This window comes from Phocoena sinus, chromosome 10 (genome assembly GCF_008692025.1).
Source record: "Phocoena sinus isolate mPhoSin1 chromosome 10, mPhoSin1.pri, whole genome shotgun sequence".
Taxonomy (NCBI): domain Eukaryota; kingdom Metazoa; phylum Chordata; class Mammalia; order Artiodactyla; family Phocoenidae; genus Phocoena; species Phocoena sinus.
Genome location: NC_045772.1, coordinates 69,462,470 through 69,483,801, shown reverse-complemented (window position 1 = coordinate 69,483,801; position 21,332 = coordinate 69,462,470). Strand labels below are relative to the sequence as shown.

Genomic DNA, 21,332 nt, shown 5'->3' with positions numbered 1-21,332 from the left:
ATACATTTTTTGGAATAGCAAATAATTGAACATCTTTGCTCATTTAACACACACTTTTTTCATTAGATATACTATACACCACATATGTGCTCTTCCCAGCTAATTTTAATGTTATTTCCAGAAACTCTTTGAATAGAGATCACTAAGCTATTTTTGCAACATGAGTAAAGCACTCTAAAAGGTGAATTAAATCACACACATTATTTCTACATCACTGCACTCAGATATTTTTAAACTGTTGAAAGCAAAGGAAAAGTTTGAGAAGAGAGCATAATTGTTTACTTTGTACAGGATGAGTAAGTGTAGATAATCCTCTTTCTAAATTATGTATATAATCGATCTGCTCAATGCTGAAAGCATTCAGCTGTTTCCCCCACTATATCTGGAGCTCAACACAGAAACTCTTTCATCACTTTGAACTTTTCTTTAAATGGCTCTCAATCATATTCCAAGTCCAAATCACATATTCATGTCTTTTTCCTAAATTACTATGACCAAAAAACATTACCAATATCTCGAGTGTGTGCTTGAAATGCAGTTAATGCCTTTTTAAAAATTAGGACAAAGGGCTTCCCTGGTGGCGCAGTGGTTGAGAGTCCGCCTGCCGATGCAGGGGACACGGGTTTGTGTCGCAGTCCGGGAAGATCCCACATGCCGCGGAGCGGCTGGGCCAGTGAGCCATGGCCGCTGAGCCTGCGCGTCCAGAGCCTGTGCTCCGCAACGGGAGAGGCCATAACAGTGAGAGGCCCGCATACAGCAAAAAAAAAAAAAAAAAAAATTAGGACAAAATATGCAAAACTTGAATGCCTTCTTCTTCAACTGGAAACATCTGGGGACATTTATGTGGAGATAGTATTCCTCTTACTTCTTTAGAGCAATTTTGGAAATGGACTTCACAAGTGGAGATAAAACAAATTGGATTAGATTTGACTATCTCTATGTAGTGTGACCAACTGTCCCAGTTTGCTCAGGACTAAGGGATTTCCAGAGACATGAGACTTTTAATACTAAAACTAAGAAAGTCCCAGGCAAAACAAGAGTCTGTCAACTCTTTCTCCAAGTTTCCATTCACCTTTAACATGGTTTACATCTACAAATATAGCTATGACCTCTTTTTTTCACTAATAAAATAACAATAACTGTCCAGAACCTGACAGAAAGTCTGCTGACTTTCCTGCATCCTTATCTAAACATTCAACAAAAGAGAAAAAGAATAAAGAGAGCAAAAACCCCAGGTAATTTGAAGTCATCTGAAATTCGGCCTCTGAGGAGGAAAGAAAGTATATATAAAACCAAGACTACCTCAAAAGAGAGAGTTACCCTCCTGAAATTTTCCTCCTGCCCCATCTGTATTTGGAATGTTCCCCTATTCCTCAACCTGTGGCAGTATCTCCCTGTGAATGAAAGCTTAACACAAACCAACTGACTACATCTACAAACATCTCGTCTAAACTGAAATTGGCTCTCCTAGTGGGACTAAAAATCTAGGAAATGGTATGTGCATGCACTGGTCTTCTGTTTCAAGCAATCTCAGAAGCAGATTTACTTTCCATGAAGTCCGAATGTCGGCTTTGTCCTTGATGAACTCTGGCTTTAAAACTCCCATGGACACAAGGTATATCACAATATCTTCTAAGCAGTGATTACATTGATTTTTATGTAAAATACAGATGACAAAACTTTTCAGAGGATGGCATCATCACCAAAACTGTATTTGAGAGTTATTTGAAAATTACTCTTGTGTTCCTTGACTTCTTCTAGTTATTACTTCCAAAGCACTGATATGGAAGTTGTCACTTAACATGCTACAAAACCTGTTGCATTTATAAAATCTAATATTTTCCTTTAGTATCTCTATCCCCTCCCCAGTTTTCTTAATGAGTATCTCCTTTAACCATTTAAAATTGCCAAACTTATCCCACACTGTTCCATATAATTGATATAATTTCCTACATATCAATCAACATCCTCCATGTCAATGTTCTCATTAGAATCCCTTCATAATGAGCATGCCACACCCATATCTAGATAATTACACATCTAGATAACTACTTCAGATTCGGAAGTTAAAAAGTCATCAGAATAAATCTATATGTATAGCTTTGTTGTCATTTTAAAAATTCAACTCAAGTAAACAAAAGACATCTATACTGTACAAATTTAGGAAAATCATTTTGGATCATCTCTGGTTTTTGTCTGTTACAATGTCATTTATTTCGAAAAAAGTATCACTTTAATCACTTATTTACTCATTCGTTAACTAACTAATGAGTGCCCATTTCATACCAGATACTGTGTTTAGGCAGCAGAGATCATGTATTCTTAGCACTTATAAGAATTTAAGATAAAATGTTATACGTAAGGAAAATAACAAAGTCTTAGGATCTTCAAGTCACAATGAACTTAACTGGCGAGTTCTTGTTAAAGGAAATTTATAATAGCCTATATATGTGTCCTGTTCAAGTTTTATCCACCAAGTAGGCCTGAATTCCCTACCTGTGAATAGAGATACTTCTAGCCATGAGATATGTTCCAATATCCTGGATGTGTATAAATAGGGGACCATATAATTCATCAACTAAACAAAGATACTCCTGAGAATGAAAGAGGTACTTTTAGTAATTACTTCAAAACAGCAGGACTTAATCCAGCAATGTCCCAGACAGTAGGTATATGTGTGTATATATGTATACGGGTGCCTATATACGTACATGTATATAGGACATAGACTGCTACCACTAACACAAAACCGGTGTTCTTTACTGGCACTAGAATTCTGCTCTAACGATACTGGCACCACCATTACTCAAATAGATATTAACATCAGCTCAAAAGCTCTTATAACTACAGTGATCTTACACCCCAAATTTGCTAAAGCAGCTCTATTAGTAATAGGTTATCCTTTTATTGCCATAATACTTTTATAACTTAAAATATCATGTGTCCCAATTTGATTTGGCGAATGCAGTAGTAGTAAAATTAGTATCCCCTCCTTCTGTGCAGAAATAAGATAAGGTTTAAAACTTCAGATTCAAAGGGCAAAAGATCAGTTCTACTAAGATCTTCCCTGTCACTAGGGGGCAGAAGCCATTCATGTGATGAAGTAAAGATTCAAGCAATTTCTGTAAGTGGCTTGTTTCAAAGATTTTAGATTTTTTAGAAAACTGTCCAAGTAACAGAATGGGATACTTGCTATATACATCTATTTAAACTAAATTTCAATGAAATATTTTTGGCTTAAATATAGACAATTTGCTTACATCTAAAGTTTGGGAAAACATTTTAATTAAATGTGAAAAAATATTATGTTAAACATTTTAGGAAATACAAAGGACTCGTTAAGTTTACTTACAATTGACATTAGAGTTAGTACGTAGTGCTGCAAATTCTGTCCATGATGATGAACCATTTTAGCATCAGCTGTAACCATAACTTCCACGTATCTTGGATATGATAAAAAACGTTTTTTCCTGGAATGTAATTGACTTCTTTCATCTTTCAATGATATATTTTTTGAAGAGTCTCCTAAAACTATTTCCTCCTTTATATTAAGATCTTCATTCATGTCGCTGTAGTTATGAAAGGGTAAAGTGGTTTTCTTTATTTGACTTTCTGGTGGGGGAAGAACACAACAATGTGGAGTCATTAAGTTGGAGGTGACTCAAAATACTGCACAGAATAGAATAACCAAAAATATTGAATACTTACACACCTGCTTCCAATATGAAATAAAAGGACAAAAAGAAATTATTTTAAAGTGTTATACCGTATTATCATAAGCATTACTACTCATAGTAATATAATGTTCACATTTTCATAGATTGCACTAACAAAACTGTATGTAAGTCTTATTTTAACAGCTATGACTATTCAAAACATATATTAACCACTGGGCAGACAATAAAAACAAATCAAGGAGAACTTATGTTTTTTTCAGTAGGTAAATTAGGTCCTCAAGCCACTGATTGCATCTAATCTCATTACAGAGGAGTATTTTGTAGGATGAAACTTCACAAAATACAGAAAAGAAACATATTTTTTGTTATACAGCATGTGAAGAACACCAGCAGAAAATGAACCCATATAACAACAGATGGCTTTTCAAACCCAGAAAGACAAAGGTTGATATAAATTGTATAATACTTGATTATATGAAATACCTGATTATTTTTATTACATTTCTTTATATATAAATACAGTGTTAAAACTGCTGAAACCTTATGGATTATTATGACAACTACTTGAAGTCCTATGCATTTATAAAAGTCACTTCTAAATTCTTATTTGTGCTAATGGAAAAATATTCATAGGCAGCATGAGTGTTTGTCCTCTTTCCTTCTCTTTAAATTTATTCCTCTACTCTCTTTCTTATTTTTCTCTTATAATTGTTTAGTTAAACTATTTAGAACAGAAAAGTGGACCAAAGATATCAGGTAAGAAGAAATAAAAGGTCCTGAATAGTTCATAAGGCAAATCATCAATACCACAACAATCAAGATTTAGTTGTACTATAAGGATTAGACAAAATATAAAACTATATTACAGAAATAATTCATTTCACTTAAAATTAGCAGTAATCCTATGGTTGTAAAAAAAGAAACAAAAGTCCTTGAACAATGTTTCCACAGATGAACTACTTTTTCTAATTCTTAAAACCATCCTGCCTTTTAATGCTACTATGCTCTTAAGTTTTAAAATTCATCTCAGTGGGAGATTGTGGGAATCTGGCAAACTGAATATACATTCCTAAAACTTTGTCCTGCCATATTTTTCCTAGGGTGATTCAACCACCAAAATATCCATGAATAATTATTAGACCCTGGAGAAGATCCCAGATATATCTGATGAATACAAATCTCAGATTTATCAGAAAGAAGCTAAATATTCATGTTTTATTTTTTCACCCACTTCATTCATTCAAAATAAATTTTCATTGAGTACCTACTCTATGTCAGCAAACATTTAGAAACTGAGGAGCAAACAGCATCTAATAAGGCTTACACTCTCGTGGGAAGAGAAGAAAATAAATGAACACATATTGAAGCACTTAAAGTTACCTTAAATTTGTTCTTAAATAACAATTCAACCAAAAGACAAAAAAAGTGACTCAACCTTACCAAAATGGCTAAAACTTAAAAGACTGATAATACCAAGTGTTGGTACAGACACTTTGGAACACTATCTGGCAATTTCTAAGTTAAGTTACACATGTACCCCACAGCCCTGCAATTACACTCCTAGATACATACCTAAGAGAGGGAAAATATATATCCACAAAACACTTGTATAAGAATGTCCATAGCATGACCAATGGAACAAAATAAAGAACCAAGAAATAAACCCTCACATATACGGTCAAATGACCTTTGACAAGGGTGCCAAGGATACTCCATGGAGAAAGAACAGGCTCCTCAACGAATGGTGTTGGGAAAACTAGATATCTCCATGTAGAATAATGAAACTGGACCTTATCTTACAACATATATAAAAATTAACTCAAGGGCTTCCCTGATGGTGCAGTGGTTGAGAGGCCGCCTGCCGATGCAGGGGACATGGGTTCATGCCCCAGTCCAGGAAGATCCCACATGCTGTGGAGTGGCTGGGCCTGTGAGCCATGGCCACTGAGCCTGCATGTCCGGAGCCTGTGGTCCGCAACGGGAGAGGCCACAACAGTGAGAGGCCCGCGTATCGCAAAAAAAAAAAAAAAAATTAACTCAAAATGGATTAAGATCTAAAAGAAAGACCTAAAACTTTGAAACTCCTAAAAGAAAACAGAGGAAAAGCTTCATGACAGTTGGTTTGGCAATGATGATTTGAATGTGACACCAAAGCACAGGCAATAAATGCAAAAAATAGACAAATATGACTACAAACTTAAAAATGTATGTGCATTACAGAACACAATCCACAGAGTGAAAATGCAACCTATTGAATGGGAGAAGATATTTGCAAATCATATCTGATAAGGAGTTAAGTAGGTAATATACAGAATATATATATAAACTCTTACAACTCAATAAAAATAACCTGATTTCTTAAATGGTAAAAGGACTTGAATAGACATTTTACCAAAGAGAATATAAAAATGGACAACAAGCACATAAAAAAAGATGCTCAACATCACTTATCATTAGAGAAATGCAAATCAAAACTACAAACAGATATCATTTCACACCCATTAGGATGGCAACTATTTTAAAAAAACAGAAAATAAGTGTCAATGAGGATATGGAGAAATTGGAACCTTTGTGAACTGTTGGTAAGATTATAAAATGGTGCAACCGCTATGGGTAACAGTATAAAAGTACTTAAAAATTTTACATATAGAACTACCATATGATCCAGCAATTCTACATCTCAGTATATATCCAAACAAATTAAAAACAGGGTCTTGAAGTAATAGTTGCACATCCATGTTCATTGCAGCATTATTCACAACAGCCAAAGGGTGGAAGCAACCCAAATATCTATTGATAGATAAATGTATAAATGAAATGTGGTATATGTATAAAATGGATTATTCAGTCTTAAAAAAGGAAATTATTTCATGCTCTGACATGGATGAACCTTGAGGATAGTATGCTAACTAAAAATAAGCCAGCCACAAAAATACAAATCCTGTATGATTCCACTTACAAGGTATCTAAAATAGTCAAAATCATAGAAACAAAGTTGAATGGTTAGTTACCAGGGCCTGTCAATATCTCACTACCTGAGATAGCTCCCAAAGTCTGTCCAGCCTGGGTGCTAAGAAATCAAACATCTCACTGGCTAATAGTAAGTTAAACAACACATCTGATGAAGCACTATATCTTGAAGGAGTCAGACTGACAGTAAGTTAGAATAGGTGGTCCTTTGCAGGCTGAAATAATGAAAGAAACAAATAGAATTCCAAACTGGAATGAAAACACTGGATATAGTAATATAGCACAGAAAAAAAAAAGTCTCTACAACAAAAGAATATATAAATTTTAAATTCAATTCTGGAGTAATTAATCAATTGAAAAAGGAAAAAATAGCAAATATCAGGATCCTGTAAACATTAAGAAGACATTATAAACAGCTTGATGCAAAAAAATTCAGAAATGTTTTCTAGAACATTTCTGAAAAAAATACAATATCAAAACTGACCCATAAAGAATTAGAAAGCCTAATAGCCACATAACTTTAAAAAAATTGAACTCTAATCAAAATCCAGTCTCAAAGGGCTTCACCAGTAAATATGATTAAACATTTAAAGAAGAAATAGCTCTACTTTCTCAAATACTTTTCTAAGAATTAAAAAAAAAAAGAGGGAGAAAGATCCCAAACATGTTTTATGAGGATTTTAAATGACGATATATCAGAATACCTTCAAGATCTGGTTTTTATTTTTAAAACAGGACTCTTTAGGACACAAAAAATACTAACCATAAAGACTCTTCATTTGAGTAAGTTAAGACTTTGAATTTGTGTTTACCACTATGGGAGTAGGAGAAGGTATCCACAATAAATAAAAATAAAGGGCTTGAGGAGTCAAGATGGCAGTGTGGAAAGACGCAGAGTTCACATCTCCCCACAATTAGGTTGCCTGCCGGATGTCGGTAGGAGACCCCGACGCCCAAGGAGACAGGAAGAACCCCCAAGCAAACTGGTAGGACGTGGGGGCACTGAGCAGGGAGGAGAAGTGGAGGCCAGACAGAACTGGTGCCCCTGAGGGATGACTGAGGGGGGGGATTCCCATGCCTGGAGGGACCCTCAGGGGCTCGGACTGGGGGGAACAGACCCAGCATCTCCCTTGCCCAATCAGCTGGGGAAGTCTGCCTGGCTCTCGGGCCCGGTGCTACGCCCTCAGAGGTCCCCTCTGGTCTGGGTTGGTCTTGGGGGCATAGAAGGGAGGACAGGAGAGAACAGGAGAGGCAGGCAGGAGGGGCCCTCCAGGACCAGAGGAGCAGGAAAGGAGTGGAGCGTGTTTGCCCCACCAAATTGAGCATGGGGAGCCTGTTGAGTTCCCAAGCCAGTCCCCCACCCTCTAAAGCCCCTTCCAGGCCACGTGGGTCCTGAGAGCATAGGAGGGCAGCCAGGGAGATCAGGAGAGGCAGATGGGAGGGATCCTCCAGGACAGGAGGAGCAGGAGAGGAGCTGAGGGCATTTTCCCCACCCACTTGAGCCCAGGAAGCCTACTGGCCTCCCTGGTGGGGTCCCCCACCCTCTGAGACCAGGGGTGGGGGGCACACCTGGGCCTCTTCTGTTCTGTTGAGCCTAAGCCCCAACCCCCACACCCCAACCCACCCCGCCATTTCCAGCCCTGTGGGTACTAAGCATATGCCCAAACCTCACCCCTGCTTAGGCCCTGCCCTCCACAGCCAAGGCCTTTACGACTTTTTCATTTTCCTCCTCTTCCTTTTTACTATTGCGGTTCTGTTTTACCTTCCAGTTGTTGTTTCATCTATATTTTTATTTTTATATTTTTTCTAACATAGCTGGATAATTTTGCACCCCCGCATGGCTTGCGGGATCTTGATTCACGAGCTGGGGGTCGGGCAGAAGCTCCTGTGGTGGGAGCTCCAAGTCCAAACCACTGGACTACCAGAGAACCTCAGACCCCAGGGAATATTCATCGGAGTGAGGTTTCCCAGAGGTCCTCATCACAGCACCAAGGCCCAGCTCTACTCAACAGCCTACACACTCCAGGGTTCAAAGCCTTAGGCCAAACAACCATTAACACAATCCCACTCATAAAAAAGAGGAAAAAATAAAATTAGATAGCAAAAAATATGTCACAGATGAAGGAGCAAGGTAAAAACCTGCAAGACAAAATAAATGAAAAAGCAATAGGCGATCTGCTGAAAAAGAATTCAGAGTAATGATAGTAAAGATGATCCAGAATCTCGGAAAAAGAATGGAGGCACAGATTGAGAAAATACAAGAAATGTTTAACAAAGATCTAGAAGAACTAAAGAACAAGCAAACAGAGATGGATAACACAATAACTGAAATGAAATACACTAGAAGGAATCAATAACAGAATAACTGAGGCAGAAGAACGAATAAGTGAGCGGGAAGACAAAATGGTGGAAATATCTGGCGAGGAGCAGAACAAAGAAAAATGAGAAAGAATTGAAGACAATCTAAGAGACCTCTGGGACATACTAAATGCACCAACATTCGAATTATGGGGTCCCAGAAGAAGAAGAGAAGAAAGGGTCTGAGAAAATATTTGAAGAGATTATAGTAGAAAACTTCCCTAACATGGGAAAGGAAATAGTCACCCAAGTGCAGGAAACACAGAGAGTTCCATACAGGATAAAGCCTAGGAGAAACACACCAAAGCACATATTAATCAAACTAACAAAAATTAAATTGAAAGAAAAAATATTAAAAGCAGCAAGGGAAAAACAAAAAATAACATACAAAAGAATCCCCATAAGGTATCAGCTGATTTTTCAGCAGAAACTCTGCAGGCCAGAAGGGAATGGCAGGATATACTTAAAGTGATGAAAGGGAAAAAACCTACAACCAAGATTACTCTACCCATCAAGGATCTCACTCAGATTTGATGGAGAAATCAAAAGATTTTCAGACAAGCAAGAGTTAAGAGAATTCAGGACCATCAAACCAGCTTTACAACAAATGCAAAAGAAACTTCTCTAGGCGGGAAACACAAGAGAAGAAAAAGACTCACAAAAACAAACCCAAAACAATCAAGAAAATGGAAATAGGAACATACATATTGATAATAACATTGAACGTAAACGGATTAAATGCCCCAACCAAAAGACACAGACTGGGTGAATAGATACAAAAACAAGACCCACCTATATGCTGTCTACAAGAGACCCACTTCAAAGTGAAAGGATGGAAAAAGATATTCCATGCAAATGGAAATCAAAAGAAAGCTGCAGAAGCAATACTCATATCAGATAAAATAGACTTTACAATAAAGACTGTTACAAGAGATAAGAAAGGAAACTAATAATGATCAAGGGATCAATCCAAGAAGAAGATATAACAGTTATAAGTGTTTATGCACCCAACATAGGAGCACCTCAATACATAAGGCAAATGCTAACAACCATGAAAGGAGAAATCGACAGTAACACAATAATAGTAGGGGACTTTAACACCCCACTTTCACCAATGGGCAGATCATCCAAACAGAAAATTAATAAGGAAACACAAGCTTTAAGTGACATATTAGACCAGATGGACTTAATTGATATTTATAGGACATTCCATCCAAAAACAACAGAATACACTTTCTTCTCAAGTGCTCATGGAACATTCTCCAGGATAGATCATATCTTAGGCCACAAATCAAGCCCTGGAAAATTTAAGAAAATTAAAATCATATCAAGCATCTTTTCTGACCACACGCTATGAGACTGGAAATTAATTAGAGGAAACACACTGTAAAAACCACAAATACATAGAGGCTAAACAGTGCACTACTAAATAACCAAGAGATCACTGAAGAAATCAAAGAAGAAATAAAAAAAATACATAGAAACAAATGAAACAAAACCACAACGACCCAAAACCTATGGGACACAGCAAAAGCAGTTCTAAGAGGGAAGTTTATAGCAAATCAATCTCACAACAAAAAACAAGAAGAATCTCAAATAAACAATCTAACCTTACACTTAAAGCAACTAGAGAAAGAAGAACAAACAAAACACAAAGTCAGTAGAAGGAAATAAATCATAAAGATCAGAGCAGAAATAAATGAAATAGGAATGAAGAAAACAATAGCAAAGATCAATAAAACTAAAAGCTGGTCCTTTGAGAAGATAAAAGAAATTGATAAACCATTAGCCAGACTCATCAAGAAAAAAAGGGAGAGCAAATCAATAAAATTAGAAATGAAAAAGGAGAAATCACAACTGACACCGCAGAAATACAAAGGATTATAAGAGACTACTACAAACAACTATATGCCAATAAAATGGACAACCACGAAGAAATGGACAAATTCTTGGAAAGGTACAATTTTCCAAGAATGAACCAGGAAGAATAGAAAATATAAACAGACCTATCAAAAGTAATGAAATTGAAACTGTAATTAAAAATATTCCAACAAACAAAAGCTCAGGACCAGATGGCTTCACAGGTGAATTCTATCAAGTATTTAGAGAAGAGCTAACACTGATCTCTCTCAAACTCTTCCAAAAATTGCAGAGGGATGAACACTCCCAAATTCATTCTACGAAGCCACCATCACCCTGATACCAAAACCAGAAAAAGATATCACAAAAAAAGAAAACTGTAGACCAATATCACTGATGAATATAGATGCAAAAATCCTGAACAAAATTCTAGCAAACAGAATCCAACAACATATTAAAAGGATCACACACCATGGTCAAGTGGGGTTTATCCCAGGAATGCAAGGATTCTTCAATATATGCAAATCAATCAATGTGATACACCATATCAACAAATCAAGGGAAAAAATATGATCATCTCAATAGATGCAGACAAAGCTTTTGACAAAATTCAACACCCATTTATGATAAAAACTCTCTAGAAAATGGGCACAGAGGGAACCTACCTCAACATAATAAAGGCCATATATGACAAACCCACAGCAAACATCATACTCAATGGTGAAAAACTGAAAGCATTTCCACTAAGATCAGGAAGAAGACAAGGAGGTCCACTCTCCCCACTCTTATTCAACATAGTTTTGGAAGTCCTAGCCATGGCAATCAGAGAAGAAAAAGAAATAAAAGGAATACAAATTGGAAAAGAAGAAGTAAAACTGTCACTGTTCGCAGATGACATGATACTATACATGGATAATCCTAAAAATGCCACCAGAAAAATACTAGAACTAATCAATGAATTTGATAAGGTTTCAGGATACAAAATTAATGCACAGAAATCTCTGGCATTCCTATACACGAATGATGAAAAATCAGAAAAAGAAATTAAAGAAACAATCTCATTTAACACTGCAACAAAAAGAATAAAATACCTAGGAATAAACCTACCTAAGGAAGCAAAAGACTTGTACCCAGAAAACTCTAAAACACTGACAAAAGAAATCACCAGATGATATAAACAGATGGAAAAATATACCATGTTCTTGGATTGGAAGAATCAACATTGTGAAAATGCCGATACTACCCAAAGCAATCTACAGATTCAATGCAATCCCTATCAAACTACCAATGGCATTTTTCACAGGACTAGAACAAAAAATTTTACAATTCATATGGAAACAAAAAAGACCCCGAATAGCCAAAGCAATTTTGATAAAGAAAAATGGAGCTGGAAGAATCAAGCCCCCCAACCTCAAACTATACTACAAGCTACAGTAATCAAGACAATATGGTACTGGCACAAAAACAGAAATATAGATCAATCATACAGGATAGAAAGCCCAGAGATAAACCCACGCATATATGGTCACCTAATATATGACAAAGGAGGCAAGAACATACAAAGGAGAAGAGACAGACTCTTCAATAATTGGTGCTGGGAAAACTGGACAGCTACATGTAAGAGAATGAAATTAGAACACTACCTAACACCATACACAAAAATAAACTCCAAATGGATTACAGACCTAAATGTAAGACCAGACACTATAAACCTCAGAGAAAAACATAGGAAAAATACTCTTTGACATAAACCACAGCAAGATCTCTTTTGACCCACCTTCTAGAGTAATGGAAATAAAAACAAAAATAAACAAATGGGACGTAATTAAGCTTAAAAGCTTTTGCACAGCAAAGGAAACCATAAACAAGATTAAAAGACAACACTTAGAATGGGAGAAAATCTTTGCAAATGAAACAACGTACAAAGCATTAATCTCCAAAACATACAAACAGCTCATTGAAACAATGGACAAAGGATTAATCTCTAAAATATACAAACAGCTCATTGAAACAATGGACAAAGGATTAATCTCTAAAATATACAAACAGCTCATGGAGTTCAATATCAAAAAAACAAACAATTCAATTAAAAAATGGGTGGAAGATCTAAATAGACATTTCACCAAAGAAGACATACAGATGGCCAAGAGGCACATGAAAAGATGCTCAACATCACTATCAGAGAAATGCAAATCAAAACTACAATGAGGTATCACCTCACACCGGTCAGAACGGCCATTATCAAAAAATCTAGAAAAAAATAAATGCTGGAAAAGGTATGGTGAAAAAAGGAACCCTCCTGCACTGTTAGTAGGAATGTAAATTGATACAACCACTATGGAGAACAGTATGGAGGTTCCTTAAAAAATTAAAGATAGAACTACCATATGACCCAGCAATCCCACTACTGGGCATATACCCTGAGAAAACCATAATTCAAAAAGAGACATGTACCACAATGTTCACTACAGCACTATTTACAATAGCCAGGACATGGAAGCAACCTAAATGTCCATCTACAGATGAATGGATAAAGGAGATGTGGCACATACATACAATGGAATATTACTCAGCCATAAAAAGAAACAAAATTGAGTTATTTGTAGTGTGGTGGATGTACTTAGATTCTGTCATACAGAGTGAAGTAAGTCAGAAAGAGAAAAACGAATACCATAGGCTAATACATATATATGGAATCTAAAAAAAAAGTGGTTCTGAAGAACCTAGGGGCAGGACAGGAATAAAGACATAGACATAGAGAATGGACTGAGGACACAGGGGAAGAGGGGGAAGCTGGGGCAAAATGAGAGTAGCATCGACATATATACACTACTGAATGTAAAATAGTTAGCTAGTGGAAAGCAGCAGCATAGCACAGGGAAATCAGCTTGGTGCTTTGCGATGACCTAGAGGGGTGGGACAGGGAGGGTGGGAGGGACACTCAAGAGGGAGGAGATATGGGGATATATGTATACGTATAGCTGATTCACTTTGTTGTACAACAGAAACTAACACAGTATTGCTAAGCAATTATACTCTAATAAAGATCTATTAAAAAAATAAATAAATAAAGGGCTTATATGCAGATTATATAATTAACCACTGCAAATAAGAAATAAGACAAAAATAGGAGAGTTGAATACCTCACAAAAGACAAAAGTCAAAGGCAATAAATATATGAAAAAAGTGCCAAAAATTTATCGATAATCAGGGAAATGCACATTAAAACACAATGAGGGCTTCCCTGGTGGCGCAGTGGTTGAGAGTCCGCCTGCCGATGCAGGGGACACGGGTTCGCGCCCCGGTCCGGGAAGATCCCACATGCCGCAGAGCAGCTGGGCCCGTGAGCCATGGCCGCTGAGCCTGCGCGTCCGGAGCCTGTGCTCCGTAACGGGAGAGGCCACAGCAGTGAGAGGCCAGCGTACCGCAAAAAAAAAAAAAAAAAAAAAAAAAAACACAATGAAACTTGACTATTTACCCTCCCAAATGGCTAAAATGAAAAATATTGAAAATAACAAGGCATGGTAATATAATGTTATTACCATGAACCTCTCGTATACTGCTGGAGATGGTGAAAAGTGGCATATTCACTTTGGAAAATTTCAGTGGGGCAAGAAGGAACTGGGATAGGTCACATAGCTTCGTGCAAAAAAGGCTATAATTATTATTTACTTTTATTATCAGCAAGTATCAGGTGTGTGTATATACAATTGTTAAAATAATCACATCACCAAAGGAAGAAGATACTCAGTAGAACTTCTAATTTCAAAAGTGTGGGGGATGACTTAAGAAAAGGAAACTCAGCAAAAGTAAGGAAATGGAGAAAAAAGAAATCAGAATATCATTAATATGAAATACAAATAACACAATATATTGGTTATTATAAGCCGAGTACAGAAGAGACTTGAACAACATGGGTATGAGCTGTGTGGGTCCACTTATACGTGGATGTTTTTCAATAAATAGGTACTATAGTACTATGATCTGCAGTTGGTTGAATCCACGGGTGCAGAACCACAGATATGGAGAGCCAACTATGAAGATATATGCGGATTTTCCACTGAGCGGGGGTCAGCACCCCAAACCCCCGCCTTGTTCAAGGATCAGCTGTACATTTCTGACAAATTTATTTGTATTAACTAATTTAATAGTGGCATACAAAATAAGTACTATTGTTAATCCCATTTTATAAATGAGGAATCTACAATATAAACAGATTACAGAACTCACATAAACAGTTAATCACTGATAAAGCTGAAAATGAAAACAGATAAAACTAACTAAATAGTTCATATCATAATAAAGGTAGTTTAAATTTGCCTATCAAAAAGCAAAAGCTTTATAGAATTGGGTTAGTAAAATCCAGCCCTATGTAACTAATAAGTAGCACATCTAAGATTTAAATCCTGGGGATCTGGCTCCAGAGTCAGCAGTTTTAACCCCTAAAACATACTCCTTGACAATGAAGGTTAAAGGAAAAAAGAAAGAAAACCATAATTTAACAACAAATACAGTGTTATCAGTACAGATCTCAAGAGTTTAATCTCTATAGCAAATGAAATAATGATAAGAATATTCTAGAGGACTCTGTCAAAATCATTGAATAATTTAGAAGAAATCTAATTTCATAGTTCAACACACAACAGTATAAATCTATTTTGTCACTATAAGTGACAAAAGTGGAAAAAATTAAATACAACATATTTTTATATAGCTTAAAAGCTAAAAGATATATACCTTAAGAAATATCTATGGATGTAATAACACTACATTAAAAGCAAAGCAATGACAAACATGACATTCAGAATGATGCCTCAAGTGAGGGGAGGTAGGTGGATGAATGAGAGGGTGGGTGACAGAGGAACTGTGTGGCCATGTATAAGTTGTTGTCCAAATCCTATATTTCGTATTGGTTCATATCTTCATGACTTGCATTATATTATTAACAAGTCCTTAACAAACAGTAATTTACAAAACTAACTGCCGTTAAAATAATAGGACAGCTCTCATCACTATCATACAGTATTGTTTTGGTAATGCTAAAGCAGTAAGACAATAAAATGAAATATACAGAATGAATATTAGGGTGAAAGTTTTCTTCACTATTGTTTTGATTTGATTTTGCAAATATAATTTTGCAAAGACAAATGGCTTTGGTAACTAAAAAAACCAAGAGACGCAATTTAAAACTTTTAAAACCAAGAATCCTCAGCACAGGAATAATTCAACAACAGAATGTTATGCGGCTGTGAAAAAAAAAGAATGAGGTCTATGTGTTTTTATAAGGAAGGATGTTCATGATGCATTTTTAAGTAAAATGTGTAAGTGGCAGAACAATATGAATAGTATGTTCTCATTTTTGTGAAAACAAACTTTCACAAAATATTGATATATACTCATAAAATTTTATAAAATGAGCCAAAAAGATATAGAAATATATACCTCAAACTTTTAGCACTGGTCATATGGATAGTGTGACTGAACAATTATTAAATTCTTTCATTAAATCTCAATGCCCTTTAAATCATTACAATGAATTTGTTTACTGTTTATTTTAATTACAATATTATTTTTTAAAACAGTATCTATAACTATTTTATAGGATAAATGTTTTATCTCATTATCTTTTTTCTGATATTTATACTGAAGAAGTATAACAAATAATGATAATGTAACCTTTCCATATATCCTAAATAAATGGGCATTATTCAAAGCTCATTTGCCAATTCAATTACATCATTTCTATGCAATGCTTGTCTTTCTATGTTCCATTGACTCAAATGTTTAAACAACGTCTTGTCCTTTATTAATAACAAGTGTATTGTGACCCAAAACTAATTTAGACCAAACCACCACATCTCAAACATCATGCAACAATGATAATCTACTTACTAGAACATAAAATACTTAAAATTACATCAGTGAATATAACCCTTAAAACAGCATAGTGTATTCTAGAATGCAAGGAGATTAAGTTATAATCTATAAGAGTATAAACTACTAAAAATTTTCTCAAATAATGAAATTAGAAGCCCATAATTTGACTTGAATGTCTTACTGGTACCTCATACTCAAAATATATAAAAATGAGGGAATTTTCTTTTCCCATTCCCAGTTTCCTCATTTGTATTAATGTGAGCAATAACTTCCAAATACTATACTGACACTAAACTGTACACCACCATTGAGTTCTTCCTATCCTTCCTTTACCCTTTGCATCTGGTCACCAAGTTTTGCCACTTCTCCTTCAAAATGCTCCCTGTATTGCTCCTGTTGGCAACAATATTGTTGCCTCTAACTTCATTCAGGTCTTTCTCACTTTAGAGCAACACTGCTGGAATCATAAATGCAAAATAAGAATCAAAGAGTCTCCAAACGGTCCCACTATCTTCAATCTCTTCTCCCTCCCATTCATCCTTCATTGGTATCCAAAAAGATTAATTTTTAGAAACATCTCTTTTATCTCACCCTTATTCAAGAAATTACAATGGATCCTCATTGCCCATAAGATGAAGTCCAAGCCCCTCCCCATCAGCCTACCACTAAACACAGTCATCCCCACTACCATCAAGCTATACCCTCCCTAAAGCCTGGGAACACTACTGGGTAATGTGTTCTGCCCTTTGTATGTGCTCAACAAATGTTCATGGAAAGAAGGGAAAAGGATTAAGAGAAAGAAAATGAGGATGATAGAAAGTTGGAGGTGAGATGGAGAAAAGGAAGACAGAAGGAGAGAGACAGAAGAAAGGAATACACTGAGGAACAAGACAAAAGAGTTATCAGACCAGAACATCAGAGAAGGGGTAATACTAATCATGAAGTGCAGCAGCAATTCAAAGACAAGAGAGATTGCCTCTGACTCTCCTAATATCAAGTACAACATTTACTCCAGTCTCTGGGCTGAGGCTGGAACTGATACTCATGCTCTGTATTTGACCAGATGAGTAAACAAATTTTATACTTCTCCAATAGCACCTAACCATCCATTTAAAAAATGATGGCATGAAATCAAATGAAGCTTATTCTAGACCATCAACATTTCAAACTACCTGTTAAATACAGCTCAAAGAACTGGGTGTGCCTTGAAATAAAGGATGATCATAGCAGGTATACTGTGAAATCTAAATTATATTTTCTCATGGTTTAAACTGTTTTCTGGATCTATTAAATGTCCTATGTTGCAACCCTATTGAGTTTTCTTATTAATACTATTAGCAGCAATAATGGCAAACATAATACTCAGTGACTGCTTACAATGTACCAGGTACTTGTACATTTCACACAAATTATCTCTTATTATTAACAATAACTTTATAAGGTAGGTATTGTGATTATCTTCACTTTATATATGAAGAAAGTGAGGAAGAGTCAAGTAAACTGCCCATGCTAACATAGCTTATAAATATAATTCCAGAACATATTTTTTAATAGTAATATTCCATAACATAAAAATTTATACAAATCTATAGCTCTCTGATTTGTCAATATTAGAAATCTCAACCACTATTATAGAATTATGGCACTTAGATTATGAAATATTTTATAGTGCTTTATTTAAAAGCAGTTCACAAATTAATAATTAGAACTCCACCTACTAGTAATAAATATGCAGAAGATTATGGACTTGCCTGTGGCCAGCTGAAACCTGAAATATAAAAGAATCATTACGTCATTAGTCCTCATTGCATCCCTGAATCAGCTACTATTACAGTACACTTTTTAAAAGAGATGTGACACGGGTTACATAAAATTTCAACAGCCACCAACTAAATAAGTGGCATAACAAAGAGATGAATTCATATTTCCTCAATATCAATTATTACATCTGAATTCCACATCACATGACTCTTCTAAAAGTCATATGTGGGTAATATATGCATAATGTTAAGAATTTAGTAACCAAGGTCATAATGGAAAATCCTGCCTCCTACAAAATTAAAAGAGGAACTAGCTAGTCATAATGAAAATACGGGGTCTAGTCTTCTTTGTATTACAGAATCATAGAGTTGAGCCAAGATTTGGATATAAAGGGATTTAGCTCAAACTTGCATAGACTTGAGACAGACCTGGTACTGTCATTTTACTCTACTGGCCCTCAGAGAGAAGAAAAGAGGGCACTGGAAACCCCCAAATTACTCACATTAATCCTATATCCAGCAAGAAATTCTAGTTCCTTCTGCTATGTATGCTGACAGGGCAAAGGGCACACTGGTCAAATATTACAGAGTAAATACCCTTTCTTCTTCCATATTCTCAAGAAGTGAACCCTAGGGGCTTACTCTAAAGGTGTAGAAGACAATTTCCCTAACAAGCTGATCAAGGATTCTTGCATAGATCAAGAGCTGAGGGACTTCCCTGGTGGTCCAGTGGCTAAGACTCGACGCTCCCAATGCAGGGGGCTCAGGCTCAATCCCTGGTCAGGGAATTAGATCCCACATGCTGCAACTAAGAGTTCGCATGCCACAGCTAAAGATCCTGCACATGCTGCAACTAAAGATCCCATATGCTGCAACTAAAGATCCCACGTGCTGCAACTAAGACCTGGTGCAGTCAAATAAATTAATTAATTTAAAAAAAAAAAAAAAGAGTTGAGGGCTTCCCTGGTGGCACAGTGGTTGAGAGTCTACCTGCCGATGCAGGGGACACGGGATCGTGCCCCGATCCGGGAAGATCCCACATGCTGCAGAGCGGCTAGGCCCGTGAGCCATGGCCGCTGAGCCTGTGCATCCGGAGCCTGTGCTCTGCAACGGGAGAGGCCACAACAGTGAGAGGCCCACATACCACAAAAAATTTTTAAAAATTTAAAAAAGAGTTGAAAACAGGCACATATTCATTCATAAATTCAAAACCTTTAAGGTTTTTTTTAATGGAAAGGAATACACACCAGTTGTCTCTTTTCAGCTTTTGGCATCCCAACCTCTACACTTGATGGTTATAAAAGAGGAACACTTGTATTGCCCTTTGCATTTTGTGCCTTTTCGCATCTTCAAATCCTATCCCTTATCAGAAATTCTAAGCAAAGTGAGACTAAGACAAACTAACCAACCAACACAAATATCAGAAGAATTTAGGTGTACAATTACATATATAACAATGTGATATTCCAAACTCCTACTCCATTACTGCTTGAAAAGGTGTTTGAAAATCTTATCAATGAGTTAAATTTATACCCTAGGAATTGAACATATAAATGAAATGTATCATTTCATTCTTTAAAGAAAAATTAGTTATTCAGAATTCATGCTGAACACTACATATCACATTGATATGAAGTGAGTTTATTTTGCAAGGGTTCATGGCTGCTAAAATTAGAATATAGCATAACACTATTAAAATGGACACCAGTACGGAATTCTACCTTATCAATCTTATCTTCTTGTTTTCAGATGAGCCTTCATGGCAAGCCACTCCTAAACCATATCCACTTACTATTATTTAACAGTAGATAACATAACTCCCTCTGTTTTTCAAACTTTGCATAAGTTGCTCCTAGAGCTCAGTTTTCCCATATTATCTGACAATCTGATTCATGTGGAATCACTCCAGAACTTCCTTGAGGTAATTTTAAGTACTAACTAAGCATTCTAAAACACCTCCCAAAGTGCAAACTTAGTTCAAAATAGGCACTTATATAAGCATTATACCCAATTTGCTCTATCAATTCAAGTATTGATATAATACTATTTTCTACACTATTACTAAGTAACTCATTAAAATCCTAGATGAGCACTTCCTTTTGTGCTATTAACTATAATTTATGTCTTGGATATTTTTGGAAAATAAAGTTATAACTCATAAAAATCTAAAATGTAATCTAAGGTTATACTTAAACTCATTCTTTATTCCAATGCTACTCTGGTCATTACAATTTATTTCTTAAACTATATATCTACTTCTCCTGACTCTAAAATTCCTGAAACAGCTTTGACTGAAAATAGAATTCTTATATGAAATATTCTTTGAACCTTTAATATTTGCTTGAAAGATTTTTTAAAATAAGGAATATTAAAGGTGTTTTCCAAAGTAAATATAACACTGAAAAACTCTGAGATATAATTAAAAGATAGTCATTAAATGAATATAAAATGTTAAAAATTAAAATTTTATGTGATATCTTAATTGATATTATGGAATCAGTTTTTACTCACATTGCTTTTGTAAAAGCTTCTATTAAATCCGTATTTTTAGTTTTTGACAAAAGTGGGAAAAAATCCAACTTTGAAATTAGATAGATTGAACTCATATTTTCAAGCAGGTATTTTATTTTATGCTACACCTCAGAATTTAACAAATCACCACTTTCTGAAAGAATGTTTCCATCAATCTTGCACAAGGAAGTGACTGTAACATCCAAGTACATTTGTATTTATGCAAAAGAAGTTGCAAACTGCAGCCTGACAGATCAGAGTGGGAAGGGAGTTTTTCTCTTCAGTTTTCTGACTCTCTTCCAAGGAAGAAAAGCCCAAG

The 21,332-nt window shown here is 35.7% G+C and overlaps 1 protein-coding gene across 1 annotated transcript in view; it reads right to left on the bottom strand.

Annotated features, from left to right (window-relative positions):
* Positions 1 to 21,332, bottom strand: part of ADAMTS20 (ADAM metallopeptidase with thrombospondin type 1 motif 20) — a 208,422-nt gene that overhangs the window by 149,947 nt on the left and 37,143 nt on the right. The window contains exon 4 of the mRNA XM_032645453.1: positions 3,353 to 3,612. Coding sequence (XP_032501344.1) covers positions 3,353 to 3,612 — 260 coding nt within the window. The remainder of the gene's footprint in view (positions 1 to 3,352; positions 3,613 to 21,332) is intronic.